We start from the raw sequence: 20,742 nt of genomic DNA on the forward strand, positions 1-20,742 counted from the left end.
TGCTGGGAACATTGATTTTCTATAGATGACGAATGAGAATGTAGGCGATGTTGTTAGTTACCCGATGACATACAGTGAAGTAGAGAGTGAAAGATGTGAAATGATACAGAACAACGCGGATCAGTTGGAAAGTCGTTCACAGGCGTAGCAGATGGAATTTAATCCAGACAAGTGTGAGGTAATGCATTTTGCGATGTCAAATACAAACAGGTGCCAGGTCCCTGAACATAATATGGCGATGCCTCAAAAAGGCAACATCCATCATTAAAGATGCCATCACCCAGAATATGTCCTTTTTTCATTGCTACCATCAGGGAGCAGGTACAGGAGCCTGAAGAGACATGATCAGCATTTTAGGCCATCAGATTTCTGATCAGTCCATGAACACATCAATACTCCCTCACTATTTTTTTGCGCTGTTTGCTCAACTTGTATAATTTAATTTTTATATTTGCATATCTTATACGCTTGCTTTCTTATACGTGCCTTGTGCCATGTGACTTTGTACAATGTTTTGCAACTTGGCCCTGGAGTAATGCTGTCTCATTTGGCTGTATTCATGAGTGTTTGTGTATGGTTGAATGACAATTAAACTTGAATTGACTATTTCTTGTAATTTTTAGCATTGTTTTTATGTATTGCACTGTACTGTTATCACAAAACAACAAATTTCATGACATTTGCTAGTGATATGAAACTTGATTCTCATCCTGACTCTGGTGGATAGGGTAGTGAAGAAAAGATTTGGTATGCTTACCAACCAAAAGTGGATGCATTAAATACAAGAGTTGGAGTGTCATGCTGCAGCAGTACATGGCCTTGATTAGGTATGCATTTGGAATATAGTGTACAGTTCTAATGTGGTTGCATTACAGAGTGTGCATAAGAGGTTCACCAGAGTGATGCCTGGAATGGAGTATAAGGAGCAGTGGATAGGCTGGATTTATTCTCACTGGAGATTTATAAAATTGAGAGTCATTGATTTTCCTATGCAGAGGAGTCCAGAACTGCAGGATACTGATCTAAGATGAGAGGGGAACAATTTAAAGGAGAACTGAATGGTTTGTTTGTCTACAGAGTGATCATGATTATCTGGAACAAGTTCCCAGAGGAAGTAATTGAGGTATTTACAGTCACAATGTCCAAAAGGCATTTGGGTAGGTACTTGGATTGGAAAGGATCGGACCTAATGTGGGCAGATGAGTCATTGTTGTTGGTTAGCTTGACCAGGTTCAGGTTGAAACACCTTTGGCTATGCTGTACAACTCAGACCACTGGATCATTGTTGTTTGACATAACTGATGTGCCTAATGCAGTCCAACATTGCGTTCCACATTGACTAGCAACTCCTGAGATGCCACTAGTGTCAAACTGTATCAGTCTATGCCGTCCCTTTGGATTCATCAGCAGTGTGGAGATGAGGAGCTTGCTATAGTTTGCCCTTAATATTGTACTGCCCTGGCTTGCATATCCTGTTGACAGCTGGGACGCAACATCCATGGTCGACCCCAGCCAATGGAGGGCTGCAATCCAGTCCTGATGAAGGGTCTCGGCCCAAAACTCTCTATATAGATGGTGCCTGACCTGCTGAGTTCCTCCATCAGTTTGTGTGTGTGTTCCTCAAGAGCATTTGCAGAATCTCTTGTGTTTAGTCAAATAACTCATTGTGGTTGTCCTCCTGTGAATTCTGTTGCAATCTGAGTTATCAGTGATGAAGCTCAACTTTTTTTCAGTTTTGGATTTTTTAAATCTGTCAATGTGAGCGTATAACTGAGCCTTCAGTGCCCCATATAACTTTGTCTTAAATTACAGTGGTTCAATATAATATCAGACAATTTAAACGATATACAACCTGAAAGTCTTACTCTTCGCATTCATCCACAACATAAAAAAAAACCCAAATAATAAATGCCAGAAACATTAGAACCCAAAGCCCCCCCCATGCACAAGCAGCCACAGAAACATTGCCCCTCCTCCCACTTGCGCCAGCAAAAACACCGAACCCCCCACCCACCCACCATGCAAGCAATAACAAAGCCCCCCAAGAGACCTTGATCGTAGAGTCCATCAGAAAACTACAGTCCATCCCAACACTTTGGTATCTCAGATTCCAAAGGCACTCTGCATGCTGTTAGAAGCAATTTTTCAACAGCTTTATTTGTCATCCTATGATCCTGGATTATGATGTCTTGTTCCAAATTTACCAGGATGGAGAAGTTGCCACTCGGGTTTCACCTGCTAAATCATCAACTCCCAAACCTCTTAAATTCCCAGGCTATTCCTACTCAATCACTGCCTTCCCTTCCACAAATCGATCAAACAAGTCTTTTTATAAATTTAAACCCTTTTTAAATCATTAAACTTTATCAAAGGAACAAAACCAAACAGAACAGAACACAGTACTTTAGTTGTAGTCTTCAACAGTGTTCTCTTCTTCCTTTCTGTGACTCTTCAAATCCCCCTGTTATCTGCCATTTTAATCGCTCACTCAACATTTCTATCATTTCTGTATCTTTTTTGACTCTACCTCGCCCCTTTATTTTCCAGCTTTGTACTGTCAATACAGTCAGCTGTCTTGTCATGTAAATGATATGATTAACATTGATAACCAAATGTGATCTTCAGGCCAGCCAAGTGGTTGACCTTCCAAACCCACAAGAAATATTCCAACCACACTCTGTTAGCCAACTCTCAATCTGGCCTGATTTGATACAAACTCACTCATGATTCAATGGCAGTTTGCTGAATTTTTTGGGAAAATTCAGATGCACTCAATCCAATGTCTTCTCATTATTTATCCCATTCATAATCAGTGCAAAACAGATTCTCAGTCTAGTTTAAATCTGCAGCCCTTCGCCTCAATAAAACCTTGAACGGAACACCCATCTGCACATTGTCTATATCTTTCCTTTCCTTAGCTGTTCATGTGTCCATCTAATTCCCTGCTAAGCATTGCTATATCTGCTTCTACCTTCTCCCCTGACATCGCGATTTAAGTGCCTATCTGCTTGTCTGTGGGTAGGTAGAATGCCTCATACAGTATTGTGCAAAAGCCTTAGGCACTCCAGCTACATATATATGCCTAAGACTTTTGTACAGCATTATAATAATTTAATGTATTATACTGTACTGCTGCTGCAAATAAAAACAAATTTCATGATGTATGTGAATGATGGTGAACCTGATTCTGATGAGTCTCTAATGTGGACGGAGAGGGGAATCATGGTTGGGAAAAGGGGAAGGGAGAGGGGAGAGAGCAGGAAGCACCAGAGAAACATTCTGGAATGATCAACAAACTAATTGTTAGGAATCAAATGATTTTGCCCAGTGTCTTAGGGCTGGGTGTGTCTGCAATTCCCCTACTAATTTTTTTGTGTTGCCTGCACACTTAGTAATCAGTCCACCTAAACTTTCATCCAAATCATTTATATAATGTGAAATGAATAGCAGATGGTCCAGCATTGTTCCACAAAAATCATTGCTGGTCACAGGTCTTCAGACAGAATAACTCCCCTCCTCCACTATCTTCTGTGGCCAAGCCAATTTTAAAGTCTTCATAGATCCTGTGTGCTTTGATCTTCTGAATTCACTTGCCATGAGGGATTTTGTCAAGAGCTTTGCTAATCGTTTATAAGCATTGTTATATTAACACAAGAGATTCTGCAGATGCTGGAAATCCTAAACAGCACACAAAATGCTGGAGAAACTCAGCAGGCCAGGCAGCATCCATGGAGAGAAATAAACAGTCGACACTTTGGGCTCAGGACCTTCAAGGTCCTGGTGAGTCTGCCCAAAACGTTGACTGTTTATTCTGCTCCATTGATGCTGCCTGACTTGCTGAGTTACTCCAAATTTTTATAAGTTTGTCATTATTGAAAAACTGAGTCTATTTTAATTGTTTTTTTTTCCTCTCTGTGGGTGTAGAATCAAGACTTCCTATTGCATATGCCAATGGCTAACAATGGAGCACCCCAGGACTCAATAGGTGGAAGACTGGCTGTTGGAGCTCAGTCTGTACCTGGTACAGATGTCAATGCCCCTGCAGCTTCAGAAATTGCTTGCAACTGTGAAGCATGCAATGAGCGAAGGTAAGTGGTTGTCAAGATTATTCAAGGGAAAATATTCTCTCCCATACTATCAGATGATGTGCTTTCACTCTGAAAGATTCAGACGCGAAAAATAGTTTCTTCAGCAAGGCACTGAGAGGCAGTTGCCTCAGGTTATTCAGAGAAACATTTTTACCTGTGTGATGTGTTGAAGGTAGTTGAAGTTTTGTAGTTTGATATTGATGTCAGTGCATCACTAATCCCTTTCTTCACACTTACAATAAAATTATGCTTCAGTGAACTCAGAGAATTAAAAACTCTAGTAAATGAAGTAACTATTTTCGATGGCCTTTGCATGCAAGAAACGTCACTGTTTTTAAACTACTGAACATTTTTTTGAGTCTAATGTAGTAGTTTTCTTTAACCAGAAATGATGAAGCAAACAAGACACTTTTCTAATCCAATCTTTATGGGTCATGTGATGGTGGATTTAGTAAGAAGTTTGTCTGAATTAGATCTAGACTAAATCCTTACAATTCCTCAAACACAAAAAAAAAAAATCTGCAAATGCCAGAAATCCAAGTAAGACTTCCAGTAAAATGGTGACGTGTGTGAACGCTGTGGCCTCTTGAGGGCCAACCAAAGGTGCTTTTTTCCTATATAAAATTTGTTTTTACGATCCAAACACAACTCTACTTCAAGAACATCGGGTACTGCAGGGCTACTCCATTAGTGAGTTGTTTGTTGATTGGAGTTGCTGTACTGGTGATGGTGGGAGAGTTGGCCAAGGCTGGAATGGTGGAGAAGGAATTGGCTGAGGTGTTAGAGGAACCAGTTTGGATTCAGAGGAGCTGACCTGGCTGAAGTCCGTGTTGCTGTCCGCTACTCGGTGGCATTGGAGATGGTGCAGCATAATCCTGGGAGATTGTCTTGGACATTTCACTTGCAATCACAAGATTCTGTTGGATAGTGATAATGTAAGTTGCTGCAGGCCTGTTACCCTTGTCTGGTGGAGGAGCAGTGAACATGGGAGCTGTGTAGCCTTAGATTTGCCTGCTGCTGCAGACCTGGTGAGAGCTGTGGAAGCATTACAGCGTGGTTGAGCTCGGCTGGGGCCTGCCCTTGCCTGTTGGTACTGCCCTCCCTTGTTCGAACATTGGAATGACAGGCTGGAATGCGTGCACCTGCACCATCAGTTGCCGGATATTTTCACTCAGGGTCCTGGACAAAATATGTGTAATTTTTGTCAGTGAATATGCACCTTTGAATTTGTTACTCACTTTTGTTTTTGAATGTTTTGCACCGTTTCCCCAGAGGAATACTGTCTCATTCAGATGTGTTTATGTATGGTTTGAATGATAATTAAACTTGATTTGATTTGAAAATGCTGGAGGAATTCAGCAGGCCAGGCAGAATTGATGGAAAAAGAGTAAACAGTCAACATTCTGGGCCCAGACCTGCTGAAGGGTTTTGGCCTGAAATGTTGACTATACTGTTTTCCATTGATATTGCCTGGCCTGCTGAGTTCCTCTAGCATCTTGTGTGTGTTCCCTGTAATTCCTCTTTTGCCCCTAAATTTGGTTTAAGGAATAATTTGAAAATCTTAGCGTTCTTAGCAGTCTTGATTTACCTCCTTGATGGTGAGAAAGCCAGCTGAATCTGCCCAATTGTTGGAAAAATATTTTCCTGAAAATCTACCTTTTCTCCTTGTTCCTTTTTCAAATAAATTATTTTTATTTATTTAGAGGTCAAGCACAGTCACAGGCTCTTCCGGCCCAATGAGCCTGTTCGGCCCATTTGCACCCATGTGATCAATTAACCTGCTAACCCATGCATCTTTGGAATGAGGGAAGAAACTGGAGTACCAAGAGGAAACCCACGTGGTCACACTACGCTACTGTTCTGCCCCATTAATGATGGGTTAATTTCATAAACACAAGTTATTAACCCACAGTAGCGTAGGGTTAGCAAGACATTGTTAGCAAGATCAGACTTCCAGAGTTCAGAATTCAGTTCCGGTCGCATCTCTATGTCGTCTTCATGCCCTCCCTGGGGAACGCGTGGGTTTTCCCTGGGTGCTTCAGTTTTCTCCCACAGTCTGAAGGTATACCAGGTAGGTTAATTAATCATTGTAATTTGTTCCACAATTGAGTTAGGGCTAATTGGGTTTGTCAGGGTTGCTGGGACAGCGTGGCTTGAACGGCCGGAAAGGTCCACTCTGCGCTGTATCGCTAAATAAAATAAAGTATTTGTCAGCAAATGGCCAAATAGTGCTGCTTTACTTGATGTGCGCCCTTTCCTGTATTACTGCCAGCACAAGCCACTGCACTGAAGTTTTGTGGAGAATATTAAGTGAAGGCGAAGGAGAAAAAATACATGAGAATTGCCTATTGCTTTTGGAACCTTGGAGATAATGATACTTCAATACAATAGGTTTTCTTCTTGTGCACAGAGAGCGTCAGCAAGAAACCAACTGCTGTGTTAATGTTTCATGCTGGTAGAACATACAAATATACAGTGTGCTGATGATAGAATTGGGGTAGGTCTTGTCTCAGCAAGGTATTTCCTTTCCATCATTGTTTTTGGAATAGATAAATTTTTAAAAAGGGCTGAAGCATTATGTGTGTAATCTGAGTGGCTTAAGATATTAATCTAGTCTGTGTTGAACCAAAATAGTGAGGTCGCTGTTGTGTTGATGTTGCTGAAGAATTTATTGATCTAGAGTTGCAGATTTTGAAGTGACAAGTGTTAATGTCAAATTTGATGGGCTGGGATAGTGAATGTAAAAACTGAAGCTCCTCGTCTCGAGTGCAGGGTTAATTGGCAGTATCTCATTTGGAGTGGTGGGTGTCAAGCTGGGGGGTGTGAGAGTCGTTGACTTGGAGGATTGGGATGGAACATAGGGCCTGGGCAAAGGGCAGAGATATTGGGGTCAGGGGCAGATGTGGCAATTGACCAGAATGGAGAAGGGACAGAGGGGAAAGACCAGGTGTTAACCTGGACAGTAAGTGTTGGTGGCAAGTGTGAATATTTGCCTGGGGAGGGAAGAGAGGTAAGAGGAATGTGAAGTAAGATGAAAAGTGGATGGTGGTGGTGGATGAGAGCAGATATTTACCTGGAAGGAAGGGAAGTGTGTGTTGATCATGAATAAAGAAGGGGGACTTGTTCTGATTGACTAGGAGGTATTGAATGTTAATCCGAAATACGTGCTGCTCAGTTTTGAGCATATCTGTTGACCAGACATGTGATCTGCCTCTCTCCACTTCCATTAAAACGTTCTTTAAAGCAGCAGTTCTGAACTTGAGCTGATTGTCTCAAGAGTGTCTCCTATCATTGCTCTGTATTGACCATGCCCAAATATGGGGTCAAGGCCAAGATGGGATACTCCATGGTGGAGTGGATTTATGGAATTCTGTTGTCTATTCCTATTTCCTACGTTTGCTTCCATTCTTTTGCCTCTCCCTTCACAGCAGGTACTTTTTTTTTTCCCTTTCCACTTTGTTAAATCTTTACGTTAGGTTAACACCTCGGGTGTGTGTTTTTCTCCGTATTCAAAGGGATAAAAAGTCTTGTAGCAGATGATTTTCCCAAATTACCTTCTAACTTGGTGAGCCAGTACCTCAGAATGGGAGTCAGAAGAGCTGCATTTAAGGACTTGTAGAAGGATCTTATTTTGTTCTGTATCTATTCCGCCATCAAGTTGGCTCTGGCGAGTACTTGCTGGAGTTTGGAAGAATGAGGGAGGGGTGTGGAATTTCATTGAAACCTATTGAATAATGGAAGTCCAAGATAGAATGGACATAGCGAGCATGTTTCCAATAGTGACAGAGTCTAGGACCAGAGGGCACAGCTTGAGAATAAAGGGACATCCATTCAGAATAGAGACGAAGAATTTCTTCAGCCATAGGTGGTGAATCTGGTGAATTCATTGCCACAGGCAGCAATGGAGGCCAAGTCATTGGGTATATTTAAAGCGGAAGTTGATCGGTTCTTTATTAGTCAGGGTGTCAAAGTTAGTGAGGATAATGGGGTTAGTAAGGGCACCCGTTAGTCTTGCGAGACCGTGGATCTGTGCCTGGAAAGTCTTCACTCTCCAGGGTGTAGGCCTGGGTAAGGTTGTATGGAAGACCAGCAGTTGCCCATGCTGCAAGTCTCCCCTCTCCACGACACCAGTGTTGTCCAAGGGAAGGGCACCAGGACCCATACAGCTTGGCACCAGTGTCGTTGCAGAGCAATGTGTGATCGGTAAGTGCCTTGCTGAAGGACACAACTCGTTCCCTCGGCTGGGGCTCGAAATCATGACCTTCAGGTCGCTAGTCCAATGCCTTAACCACTTGGCCACATGCCCACGTGGGGTTAATGGGGTTTAGTGGATATTAAATCAGCCATGATGGAATGACGGAACAGACTTAATAGGCCATATGGCCTGTTTATGCTCCTGTGTCTTGTGGTCTAAGATGCGCTTGATTCTTTTGCAGAGAAATATCAGCAGAGAATGAACGGGAATCTCAGCAGCTTCAGCATTATTGGTCGGAGGTACGTTATATGGTTCGATGTATCTATCGACAAGCTGGAACGCCGCTGGCTGACGATCAGGACCAGTCGCTGGTTCCAGATAAGGAGGGAATGAAAGAATTAGTAGACAGGTAAGAACTTGTCAATTCTAATTCATCAAATGTTTAATTTATGAAATTTTGTGGCAAACTTAGTGGCATTTGTGCAGCACCTAGAGTTATTAATATTGAACAAATTAATCTGTTGTACATCCTCACGGGTTTGGTGTCAATCAGGTACCTTTTAAATGCAGGTAGGAAAAAGCTTTTATCCCTCGTGTACCAAATCTCACAATTTTATTTCAAATATGAGCGTTTTTGTGTTTTTATATCAATTCCCCTCACATTTAGGTTCTGCCAATGGATGTCTTGTACCGCTACTCATTAGTGAGCTCTGTTTTGAATGGGTAGCTGTATTAACTCTCGTGCTAACACTTAATTCAGCAAAATGCTACTGTATGTGGAACTAGAGCTACCTTAATTCTGGACTAAATCCATCTGAATTTAACTCTGGATTACATGGGTGTAGCCTGTTCAAAGTGTATTTAATATCAAGAAGGTATAAATTATACAACCCTGAGATTTGTTTGCTTACAGGCGGTCGCAAAGCAAAGAACCCAAAAGAACCCAGTTTTTAAAAAATTAGACCAGCGCCCCCCCCCCCCCCGTGCCCACAGAGAAAGAGGAGAAGGAAAAAAACACAAATCATATAAACAGTGGAAGCGAGCAACAATAGCAGCCTTCCAAACCAAACTGAGTCTTCAGATCCAAATCCCCGGAATAGGCCCAAAGCCACAGTATTCAGTTCATCAATTTAGTGGGACAAATCGCTGCAAAGTTCACAGACACAAAGCATAGTTTCACAGGCTAACTTAGCATTGCAGGGAGAGAAGCCCCAGACTATTTGGGCCAGTGTTTAAATTGCCTGAACTTTGCACCTGGACCCAGGACCCGCCAAGATTTTGCTGTCGAAGGAGCTGTTCTTGACCTCTTCAAATCGTCTTGGTGACCCGAGCGATCTAACTTTGCCTGACTTCCGACACCCTGCCTTTCCAGTTCATATGGGCCGGTAGTTAGATTGCCCAAATTGTGGATTGTACCTCCCATTAGGACCCTAGCCTTGCTGCTGCAAGTCACTCTGGGCCTTGAACATGCTAGCCATCTATTCACTTCAGACCTGGATTTTGCTGTTGAAGAAGCTGTTCTTGACCCTCCCTCCCCCAAATTCGGCTTGGCATTTAGAATGATCCATCCTCATACCCAAGTTAAGTTCAATGTTCTGAATTGTTCACTCCAACCAGCATGGCTCCAATTCCAAGCGTGTCAATTTTGCAGCGCACCAGCGGGGCACATGCTGCAAATTTGCTTTGCCTTTGAACACCTACGCCGTGTCTGCCAGAGAAAGCAAGATCTCCCAGTGGCCACACATTTTAATTCCACATCCCATTCCCATCCTGACATGTCTATCCACAGCCTCCTCTGCTATCAAGATGAAGCCACACCCAGGTTGGAGGAACAACACCTTATATTCCGTCTGGGTAGCCTCCAACCTGATGGCATGAATATTGACTTCTCTAACTTCCGTTAATGCCCCTCCTCCCCTTCCCACTCCATCTCTTATTTATTTATTTAGTATATTTTTTCTCTCTCTTTTTTTCTCCCTCTGTCCCTCTCACTATAACTCCATGCCTGCTGTCCACCCTCCGGGCTCCCCTGCCCACCTCTTTCTCTCCAGGATTCCCATCCCATGATCCTCTCCCTTTTCCAGCCTGTATCCTTTTTGCCAATCAACTTTCCAGCTCTTAGATCCATCCCTCCCCTCCTGTCTTCTATCATTTCGGATCTCCCCCTCCCCACTCCCACTTTCAAATCTCTTAACATCTCTTCTTTCAGTTAGTTCTGACGAAGGGTCCCGGCCTGAAATGTCGACTGCACCTCTTTCTATAGATGCTGCCTGGCCTGCTGCATTCACCAGCAATTTTTGTGTGTGTTGCTTTACCTTCACTTGCTTCCTTTGCTTTCAAACTACCACTTAGCTGTTGCACATCTTCAGTGGCGCCATCTTAACCGAAAGTTAAGCGTCTAAGTAAATGGCATTTTATTTCCAAAGTCCCCTGTGTTACTGGAGTTGGCTTAATGATTTGTATGCAAAAGACCAAATGTAATTTTTAAATGTTTAAAAAAAATTGACTTGTAATATAAGAAAAGTTTAGATAAATTTGGTTGCTTATAAATTTGGTCTCTTTGGAGAGACCTGATTGGATGTTTTTTTTTAAATTGAGAGGCATAGGTAAATGGTCAGAATCTCTTCCCCAGGGTAGTTTAACATGAGAATGTGCTTTTAAGGTTATAGGAGTAAGTTTAAAGGTGATGTGAAGGAAAAGTTGTTCTTTTATGCAGAGAGTGGTATACACTCTCTGGTGCTGGAATAGGCTACTGGGGCAGTAGTGGAAGCAGCCAGTTTGGTGGAGTTTGCATGGAGAGACTTGGATGATACACAGGAGGAGGAGATTTGTTATAGATTGGCATCGAGTGGCACAACATCATAGGCTGAATGGCCTGTGTCATCCAGTGCTTTATTGTTCTGTTCATATGCATTTATTTTCTTGGCCTTAGGTTATGTGAGCGTGATCCCTACCAGCTATACCAGCGTTTGGAGCAACAGGCTAGGGAGTATGTTCTAGAAATGAAGGTACGCTTGCTTCGACATCTGTCAATGGGATCCAAAGTCGCAACTGTGGTGCAGGGCCCACCACAAGCTCATCAATTCATCTCACTCCTGTTGGAGGAATACAGTGCACTCTGTCAAGCTGCTCGCACAATCAGCACCTTCCTCATCACGCTGGTAAGTTGCAGAATCACGGCATTGCCGTCAAAAATATTTTTACAATCGTTAACATACTGGGAAAGGTCGGTTGGTCAAATTGAGCCAGCAGATGTGCTGCTGATGGTGTGAATGTGATGAGAATTACATTCCTGCTCCACAGTGACCAAGTAGCAGTTTAATGGGGGAAAGCACAGTACGTAATGGTTAGTGTAAAGCTATTACCAACATCAGCAGCCCAGGTCCCATTGCTGTCTGTAAAGAATGTGTAGGTTCTCCCGTGACCGCATGGGTTTCCTCCCACATTCCAAAGATATGTGGGTTAATTTGTCACCTGGGTGTAATTGGGTGGCACGAGCTCGCTGAGCTGGGAAGGCCTGTTACCATGCTTATGTCCCTAAGTAAAAATTAGAAGTATTTTCAACCTGGTACTGGCAGAACTGAAGCTAGTTGAGCCCTTTTGGATTTTTGATACACCCCTTGTCAATAGAACTGAACTTGAGCCATCTTTCCGGAGACCAGTGTTTAAATCCCTGTGCGATCAAATCCACTGCACTTTGGAAGCAACTTTCACAGTAATTCTGGATGTCGTCTTTGTTTTCTTTGACAGGAAAGTGAACATTTGAAGAAATTCCAAGTGACATGGGAACTTCATAATAAGCACCTATTTGAAAACTTGGTGTTCTCTGAGTCACTTCTGCAAAGTAGCCTACCGTCACTAGTAGCACAACTTCGGTAAGCTTTCCTTTGCCGGCTTCGAATGTGATTATTTTGTATATACATTATTTTGTTCTGCTCTATATTTTCATCTTGGATCTGTATTCAACAAATATTCACCCTTAACTCACCCTTAAATATTCAGCATAATTCCTTGAAAGTGGCACCACAATTAGACAGTGTCGTAAAGAGAGCTTTTGGCATATTAGGTTTCATTCATTGGTATTGGGCTGAGGATTTACGATATTATATTGAAATTGCACAAGGCTTTGGTAAGGGAAAACTTGGAGTATTATCTGCAGTTCTGGTCACCTACCAACAGAAGAGATTTCATTAAGATTGAAAGAGTGCAGAGAAAATTTAGAAGTATGTTGATGGGACTTGAGGACCTGAGTTGAAAGGTAGGTAAAGGCTAGAAATTTATTCTATGGAACATAGAAGGATGAGGGGAGATTTGATAGAGGTATACAAAATTATGAGGGGTATAGATAAGTTGAGTGCAAGCAAGCTTTTTCCACTGAGGTTGAGTGATGGTAGAACTAGAGGTCATAGGTTAAGGGTGAAAGGTGAGGCACTTAAGGGGAACCTGAGGAGGTGCTACTTCATTCAAAGGGTGGTTTAAGTGTGGAATGAGCTGCCAGCGATGTGATGGATATGGGTTCTATTGCAACATTTAAGATAAGTAAGGGAGGGGTATGGAGGTCCAGGTGCTTGTCAATGGGATTCAACAGAATCACAGTTTGGCACAGGCTTGTTGGACTGAAAGGTCTGTTTCTGTGCTGTATTCTATTTGTGTCAGGCACCATTTTTATTAGAAACTTCCTTCTATGTTTTTCTATTGTCTTACCTTGAAGGTATTTCTAGCCAGTGCTGGAAATCCGAAACGAAGACAAAATGTTGGAAATGATCAGCTGGTCAGGCAGCATTTGTGGAAGGAGAAACTGTTAATTTTTCAGTCTGAAAAGTTAATTGTTCCTCTTCCAACAGACGCTCTATGACCTGCTTTGATTTTGGCATTTGTAGATGAGAAATAATTAGATATACTTCTGAAGAGGGGAAGGTTGTTCTATTTTTCAAAAAGTTATGTTTCTGGGGAGAGAAAAGGAAAAGTTAAAGTTTAATAAGTGTCTGGAGGGTGGGGACAGCTTTAAAGACTGGATCCTTAGATTTCATAACTTGTGGTTCGTCTTGCGTTACAAATAAAGTCTGCAGGCCTCCTCACCTATTTCATATATTTAAAACCAATAGTCATAGTCATACTTTATTGATCCCGGGGAAAAATAGTTAAATAGGAACAGGGAATAGGACTGTTGCCAACTCATATGGTCCCCTGGGGTTGCACACTACTACCGTAATTGAGGGGCTTCCTCACTGAACCTAGTCCCTGACTGTCCAGTAATGGAAGAACCCCATACTGTGGTCCTTCCCCACTGAACCCTTGTGGTGGCTACACCAAGCTTCAGTGTGTCCCTTAGTATGTACTTCTGCAGACTCAGATTTATTTATCAGATGTATATCAAAACATAGTAATTTGTAATATGTGCAACACACATCAAAGTTGCTGGTGAACGCAGCAGGCCAGGCAGCATCTCTAGGAAGAGGTACAGTCGACGTTTCAGGCCGAGACCCTTCGTCAGGACCAACTGAAGGAAGAGTTAGTAGGAGATTTGAAATCTTTTACTAACTCTTCCTTCAGTTAGTCCTGACGTAGGGTCTCGGCCTGAAACGTCGACTGTACCTCTTCCTAGAGATGCTGCCTGGCCTGCTGCGTTCACCAGCAACTTTGATGTGTGTTGCTTGAATTTCTAGCATTTGCGGAATTCCTGTTGTTTGAATTTGTAATATATAATTTGTTTTAAAAACCAACACATACAAGGATGTGCCGGGGACAGCCCGTAAGTGTTGCTGTACATTCTGGAGCCAATATAGCATGGCCACAATACTCTGCAAAACCACACAAAACAAAACAAAAAAAAACAGAACATACTGAGCAACAACAACAAAACAGGCCTCATTGGTCCCTCCCTTCACACCCACTCACTGCACACAAAACCCCAGGAGGGGTTATCTCTGCCATCCAGTCTCAAGTTGACTTGTAGGTTCGCAGGTATTGGGCCTTTGACTTCCCCAGTAGACTCACAGAGATTTGCGGACTTGGGGTTCCATCCACCTACCTGCTGATTTCCAATTCACCTTATGGTTTTGATTTGAACCTCCACTTGGTCTGGAAAGTGCCAGTCAGCAGTATTCCTCCACAGACATGTTGATGTAATTCATGAGATGTTAAACACAACTTTTGAGTGCATTTGAGGAGAGAATCACCATGCTTCAATATTGTCCGTATTTCATCATAACCCTTCAGACATAAGAGAATGAGTGCTCTTCGTGCTCACTTTAGCTCTTGGAATGAGCCATCCAATTCTTTTTCCCCTTACCACGCTCCTCTTTTTACCCTGCAATTGTCTGCAACTTTAATTTTCTCCTGCGTTGTGCACAGGATACTAAACTCTAGCTACGAATTGCCTTTGTAGTCAGTATCGTGTTACTTTCAATTTGGTTGGAAAATGTCTCTGGAGTACCCACCAGGAGTTGGCATTGCCACTAGATGCAAACAGTGGGCGGGCCCTTTGTTTTTGAGCAGTTGTTGCATGTACGGTACTAAAGTTCTTTGTGTTGATTGATCTCCTTTAAGGCTGGGTACGGCATCTCACGATACGTACAGTGAGGACATGTATAGTACATTACTACAACGATACCTCCAGATGGACCAAGAGATGAGACGAGTTGCAGCAGAGTGGTTGGAATGCCAAAAGCGAATAGATGATTATGTGGATGAACAGGTGAGACTTTCTTCATTGAAATACCTTTGCTGCTTCAGTTTTCAGAACGACCAAAATAAGGTGGTGTCAATTCCTGTTTAGCCCAGTCAGCTTAGGTACAGTGTAACAGCATCTGTTATGTACTTGAGCTAAACAAGCAATGTGTCCAAATGTAATGAATTAGCTTGCAATTCCTCTGAAACTTGAATTTTATGTTAATGTGTTAAAACAAGGTACAGTAAATTCCAGTGTATAAGCCGACTAGGAGTATAAGTCAACACCCCCCCTCCCCCCCATCTTCAAGGTTAAAAAAGTGATTTTTCATGTTACCTTTGTATAAGCTGACCCCTTTTATAGAGGTTTTTAATTTAACCAGAAAAGATCACAAGATCTCACATGCCAGTACTCAGCTTTTCCGGATCCGGGACCTGAAAATTTTGTGAACCAGTACCTGCTAAGAAAGTAGGCCTACACATTGTAGAGCATTATAAGCGAATTCTTAATAAGTAAATCAGGGAGGGAAGTTTTGGATTAGGTTCCCAATGGTAAAGAATCCTCTGAAATGTAACCCCTGGGAAACCATTTAGTGCCTATCGCTAAAAACATAACACGTGGTGGCGGGATCATTACGTGTACTCAGTATTGAGTTTGCGACCACCATGTACAAAAGATTAAAACGAATGCGATATGATGCTGGCTTCAAGCTGAAGGTTGTTGATTTTGCTAAAGGAACGAATAATTCTGCAGCTGTTAAGAAGTTAAGTGTAAATGAGAAACAAGTGAGAGAGTGGAGAAAGGCAGAGGACACGCTGTGGGAAATGCCAAAGATGAAATGTGCAAACCGTGGGAAAACATGCCAGTGGCCAGAACTGGAAGAAAAAGTTTTAGGGTGGGTGAATCACCAGCCATTGTCTGGATACATTGTGACCAGAGAAATGATTCAAATTCAAGCGTTGAAAGGGGTTGAAAAACACCGTGAGGTCCACGAAAATTTCAAAGCTGCGCGAAGTTGGTGCACCCAATTTATGAATAGACGTGATCTTGGTGTTGAGACAAAAAACAAAGATTGCGCAGAAGTTGCTGAGTGACCTTGAGAATAAGATTACGGCCTTCCAATTGCTTGTGATCAAGCATCGAAAGGCACATTCTTACCCACTCTCACTAATTGGTAACGTGGACAAGACACCAATGTTCTTTGATTTTGCTGGCAACTGCACTGTCAGTCAGAAAGGGGAGAAAACAGTCCTTGTCAAAACAACTGGACAAGAGAAGCAACATTTTACTGTCGTGTTAACGTGTTTGGCTGATGGGATCAAACTACCACCGATGGTGATTTTTAAGAGGAAAACATTCCCAAAGAAAGAAAAATCCCAGCGGGATGTTGTTGTTTACATTCAAGAACGCGGCTGGACAGATGAAGTGGGTTAAAGAGTTGTAGCGTCGACGTCCCGAAGGTTTCAGGAAGGAAAAGTCGCTACTTGTCTGGGACATGTTCAAAGCGCACTTGTCAGGTGAGACAAAAGCAGCATTGAAAGCTGAAAATACGGACATTGCAGTCATCCCCGGTGGTTTGACGTCCGTGCTCCAACCACTAGATGTGAGTTTAAACAAACCATTCAAAGAATTCATGCATCGACAGTGGAACGAATGGATGATGTCCAGAAATCAGTCATTCACTCCAGCGGGAAATATGAGGGCAGCATCTCTAGCTGCAGTTTGCGAGTGGGTAGTGCAATCGTTGGAGGAGATGAAGGCCAAGTGCATTGTGAAGGCCTTCAAGAAGTGCAGCATCAGCAATGCTTTGGATGGCACTGAAGATCATTTGCTTTGGGAAGAAGACGATGGAGGTTTGGCAGCCAGTAAAGCTGCAAGTGACGATGTTGAAGCAGAATCCTTAGGATGATATGGTGACTGCCAAAGAATAGGACGTGACTTTCAGAGAGTCAGATAATGAAGAGTGTGAGAGTTTCAAGCTCTGAACATTTGATGACAACAGTGTGTACAAGTAAATTGAGAAACTGAGTGTTTTGTAGATCTTTTGTGTTAATTTCATAAGCGTTTGTATTTTGTATTTGACTCAAAATCAGCCAATAAATACGACCTGTCTTCCATGTAATCGTTTTAACGAAGTTGGCACCCTCTGTATAAGCCGACCCCCTAATTTTAGGACCAAAATTTAAGGCCATATTCTCAGCTTATACACTGGAATTTACGGTAGTTATCCTAATGGGTAGAATTACTTATTTATGACAAGGATTGTGCCACTAGAGCTCAGTATTGTGCTGCTTTTGTAATGCAACAGTACAGTACAGAAAAGCCCTTCAGCCCATCATTTCTGTGCTGACCATGATGACAACCTAAACCAGTGGTCCCCAACCACCAGGCCGTGAGGAAACGATATGAGTCAGCTGCATCTTTCCTTATTCCCTGTCACGCACTGTTGAACTTGAACATAGGGTTGCCAACTGTCCTGTATTTGTCCCGTATATTGGGCTAAGTTGGTTTGTCCCATATGGGACTGCCCTTGTCCCGTATTTCCCCTGCTAAAGTAGAGCGTTCCTATGAAACTTTTCGTGCAGGAATGGCGTAAAACGAAGAAGCAATTACCATTAATTTATCTGGGGAAAATTTTTGAGCATTCCCAGACCCAAAAAATAACCTACCAAATCATACCAAATAACACATAAAACGTAAAATAACACTAACATATGGTAAAAGCAGGAATGATATGATAAATACACAGCCTATATAAAGTAGAAATAATGTATGTACAGTCTTGTCGGGAAGATGAAGGCAAAACTGATTTGTGGGGGGAAAATCGGCACATACGCGCATGTGCACACAGGTGCCCACAAAAGGCTTCATGGTCATGGTTGTCTTTCCTGGGGTAAAGTGTCCTGGGATTTGACTGCTACTTTTGTCCCTTATTTGGGAGTGAGAAAGTTGGCAACCCTAACTGTAAAAAGACATGTTGAGGTGAGTTTAACCCTACTTGAACATCCACCCCCCGCCCGGTCGGCTGGTTCGCGGTGCAAAAAAGGTTGGGGACTCCTGACCTAAACTAATCTTTCTATGCTGTGCCTGCAATTTCCCCCGGGATCAATAAAGTATGACTATAAACTCCTCTTAGATGTTGGTCTTGTATCTGTTTCACCTCACCTGACAGCACTACCAGTTAGTTTCCACTCTTATCTCAAATAAAAACTTACTTCACATATTTTTCCTTTAAATGCTTCCCCTCTGACTTTAACGCTCTTACCTCAAATGTTTCATGAATGCAGATTCTACAGATGCTGGAAAGCGGGGTTGGGGGTTGTGGTGGTGGAAGAAGAGAGGCGTGCACACACACAAACACACATCTCTGGAGAGCGATTAACATCTGAAGTTTCGGACTGATCCTTCATTAGGACTCCAAAGTGGAAGAAGCCAGAATAACAAGGTGGGGGGTTGGGGGGGGCGCTACAAACTGGCAGGTGATAGATGAAACCAGTTGAGTGGGTGGGGGGGGTGAAGTTAAAAGTGGGAGGTGATGGGTGGAAAATGTAAAGGGCTGAAGAAGGAATCTGGTAGGACAGGAGAGTGGACCCTGGGAGAAAGGGAAGGAGGAAGAGAATGAGAGGAAGGTGATGGGCAGAGGGAAGGGGGGAGTAATTACTAGAAGTTGGAGCAAAGGAAAGGGGTGTAAAGCAGATGGATTGAGACAGGGCTTGAGTAAAACCGAGCAGTCAATTTTTTAGAATGGAAAACAATAGTAGATTCCAGCATCTGCATCTTCTTGTCTCCAACTCTTTCATATATGCTAACTCTTGCGTTTGACGTTTTCACAAAGAATACAGATCTCATTTTATTTAAACCATTCAACGATTTTTAAAATACCAATCAAACAAACCAGAGTGATATCAGTGCTATAATTTTAGTTGTGATTGAAATCTAGATTCAGTACTCAATAGTTCTTGTGATCTGTTTATTTTTAAAAATAACTACTCCAGTGAAAATAGAACAGAGTAGATGCTTTGACCTAATGATCCATCAGGTTGGTGATAACTTTTATTAATAAGCTTCAGCTCAGAGAAAATAGGAAGGTTGATGTTCACAATTGATGACCTTTTGCCAGAACTTGTTTGACTGGCCTGAAACATTAATTGTTTCTCTCTGCATAGATGCTGCCTGATCTGAAGAATACTTAGTACATTCTCCAATTTTATCTCTTTAATGCTCTTTCTGATGCTAAAAATATCCCTTCCTTCCTGTTTATAAATACACTTGAAGTCATTTAATGACATTTTTTGGGGCTGTTTCAATGCAGAAATGTATATATAAACATGTATTTTGTACTTTTCATCTGGCTACCCGTAGTGCATCATATCCAATTAAGTTTTGAAGTGTAGTTGCCATTAAAATCTGTGAAACATACTGCTTAAATTGTGCACAGCAAGTGTTTTGAGATGTGTGTCCGGGTAATCTGCTGGAAGAAGAGTAAAACACTTCAGAAAGTGCAGTGAAATCATTAACTACCACTCTTCAGTCCATCACCACAATTGGGGCACGGGCTGCCAATGCCAGCTCATCAGAGTCCTCTGTCCTGCGCTGTATTTCAAACTATCCCAAAAGTTCAAAGTAGATTTATTATCAAAGTACATATATGTCACCATATACAAATCTGAGGTTAATTTCCTTGTGGGCATTTTCAATAAATCTATGGAATAATAACTATAACAGAATCATTGAAAGACCACACCAATTTGGGCATTCAATTGGTGTGCAATTACAAAAGAAAAAAAACAATAAATGAGTACGCAATTAATATTGAGAACATGAGATAGAGTCCTTGAAAGTGAGCTGAAGGGTTAAGGGAAGATTAAGGTTCAGTGAGGGGGCAAGTGAAGTTATCTCCTTTGGTTCAAGAGCCTGATGGTGGAGGGGTAATAAGTGTTCCTGAGCTTGGTGGTGTGAGTCCTGAGGCTTCTGTACCACCTTCTTGATGGCAGCAGTGAGAAGAGACTATGTCCTGTGCGGTGGGGATTACTGATGATGGATGCTGCTTTCCTGCGACAGCATTTCGTGTAGATGTACTCAATGATGGGGGGAGGGCTTTACCCGTGATGGCGTAGCTCATTCTCTTCAGATTCTTCCACTCCCAGGGATGAAGTCAAAGGAAGCTCTGGTGTTTCTGTAGCTCTGGGTTGCTACCCCCTCCTTCCACAGCCAAGCTTGGGACCATTCATGGCAGAGTTGAAATCATTAGCACATTGGTTTTAAACCTTTTTCAAAAGGGAGCAATAGAGGAAATAGAGCTAATCTTCAAAGTTCATATATCAACATACATCATCATCATCAGATGCCATGCCCAGTTTGAGCTTAGACTGCCTTGGCCCACACACTCCTGTGTCGGGTCAAATAGATCAATTCATTGGTATTCATTTCCAGTTCTCTGGCTGCTGTCTCCATCATCATTTGTCTTTGCCTTCTTCTTGCTTTCTTCCCTTCAATTTTTCCCATAATTTCCATGCATTCTATCTCTTCTTTCTTATTTACATGTCCAATGAAGTTACGTTGCCTTTTCATGATCTCATGCATTATTTCTCTTTTTGTGTTTGCTCTGTTCATGACATCCTCGTTAGATATTCGTTTCGTCTATGATATTCTTTGCATCCTCCTCAAAAACCACATCTCTGCTGCTACAATTCGTTTCCTCATGTTACTAGATATTGTCCAACATTCTGAGCCATATAACATAACAGAATAAATGTAACATTTCAGTACTCTGAGGCGGGTTGTCATGC

At 42.2% G+C, this 20,742-nt stretch overlaps 1 protein-coding gene across 2 annotated transcripts in view; it reads left to right on the plus strand.

The window, feature by feature from the left end:
* fam193a (family with sequence similarity 193 member A) overlaps positions 1–20,742 on the plus strand; it is a 210,354-nt gene that overhangs the window by 140,652 nt on the left and 48,960 nt on the right. For both annotated transcript variants that reach the window (XM_072257597.1, XM_072257598.1), the window contains exons 4-8: positions 3,925–4,088; positions 8,525–8,692; positions 11,216–11,444; positions 12,034–12,158; positions 14,833–14,980. In XM_072257597.1, coding sequence (XP_072113698.1) covers positions 3,925–4,088; positions 8,525–8,692; positions 11,216–11,444; positions 12,034–12,158; positions 14,833–14,980 — 834 coding nt within the window. The remainder of the gene's footprint in view (positions 1–3,924; positions 4,089–8,524; positions 8,693–11,215; positions 11,445–12,033; positions 12,159–14,832; positions 14,981–20,742) is intronic.

This window comes from Mobula birostris, chromosome 5 (assembly GCF_030028105.1).
Source record: "Mobula birostris isolate sMobBir1 chromosome 5, sMobBir1.hap1, whole genome shotgun sequence".
In the NCBI taxonomy this organism is placed as follows: domain Eukaryota; kingdom Metazoa; phylum Chordata; class Chondrichthyes; order Myliobatiformes; family Myliobatidae; genus Mobula; species Mobula birostris.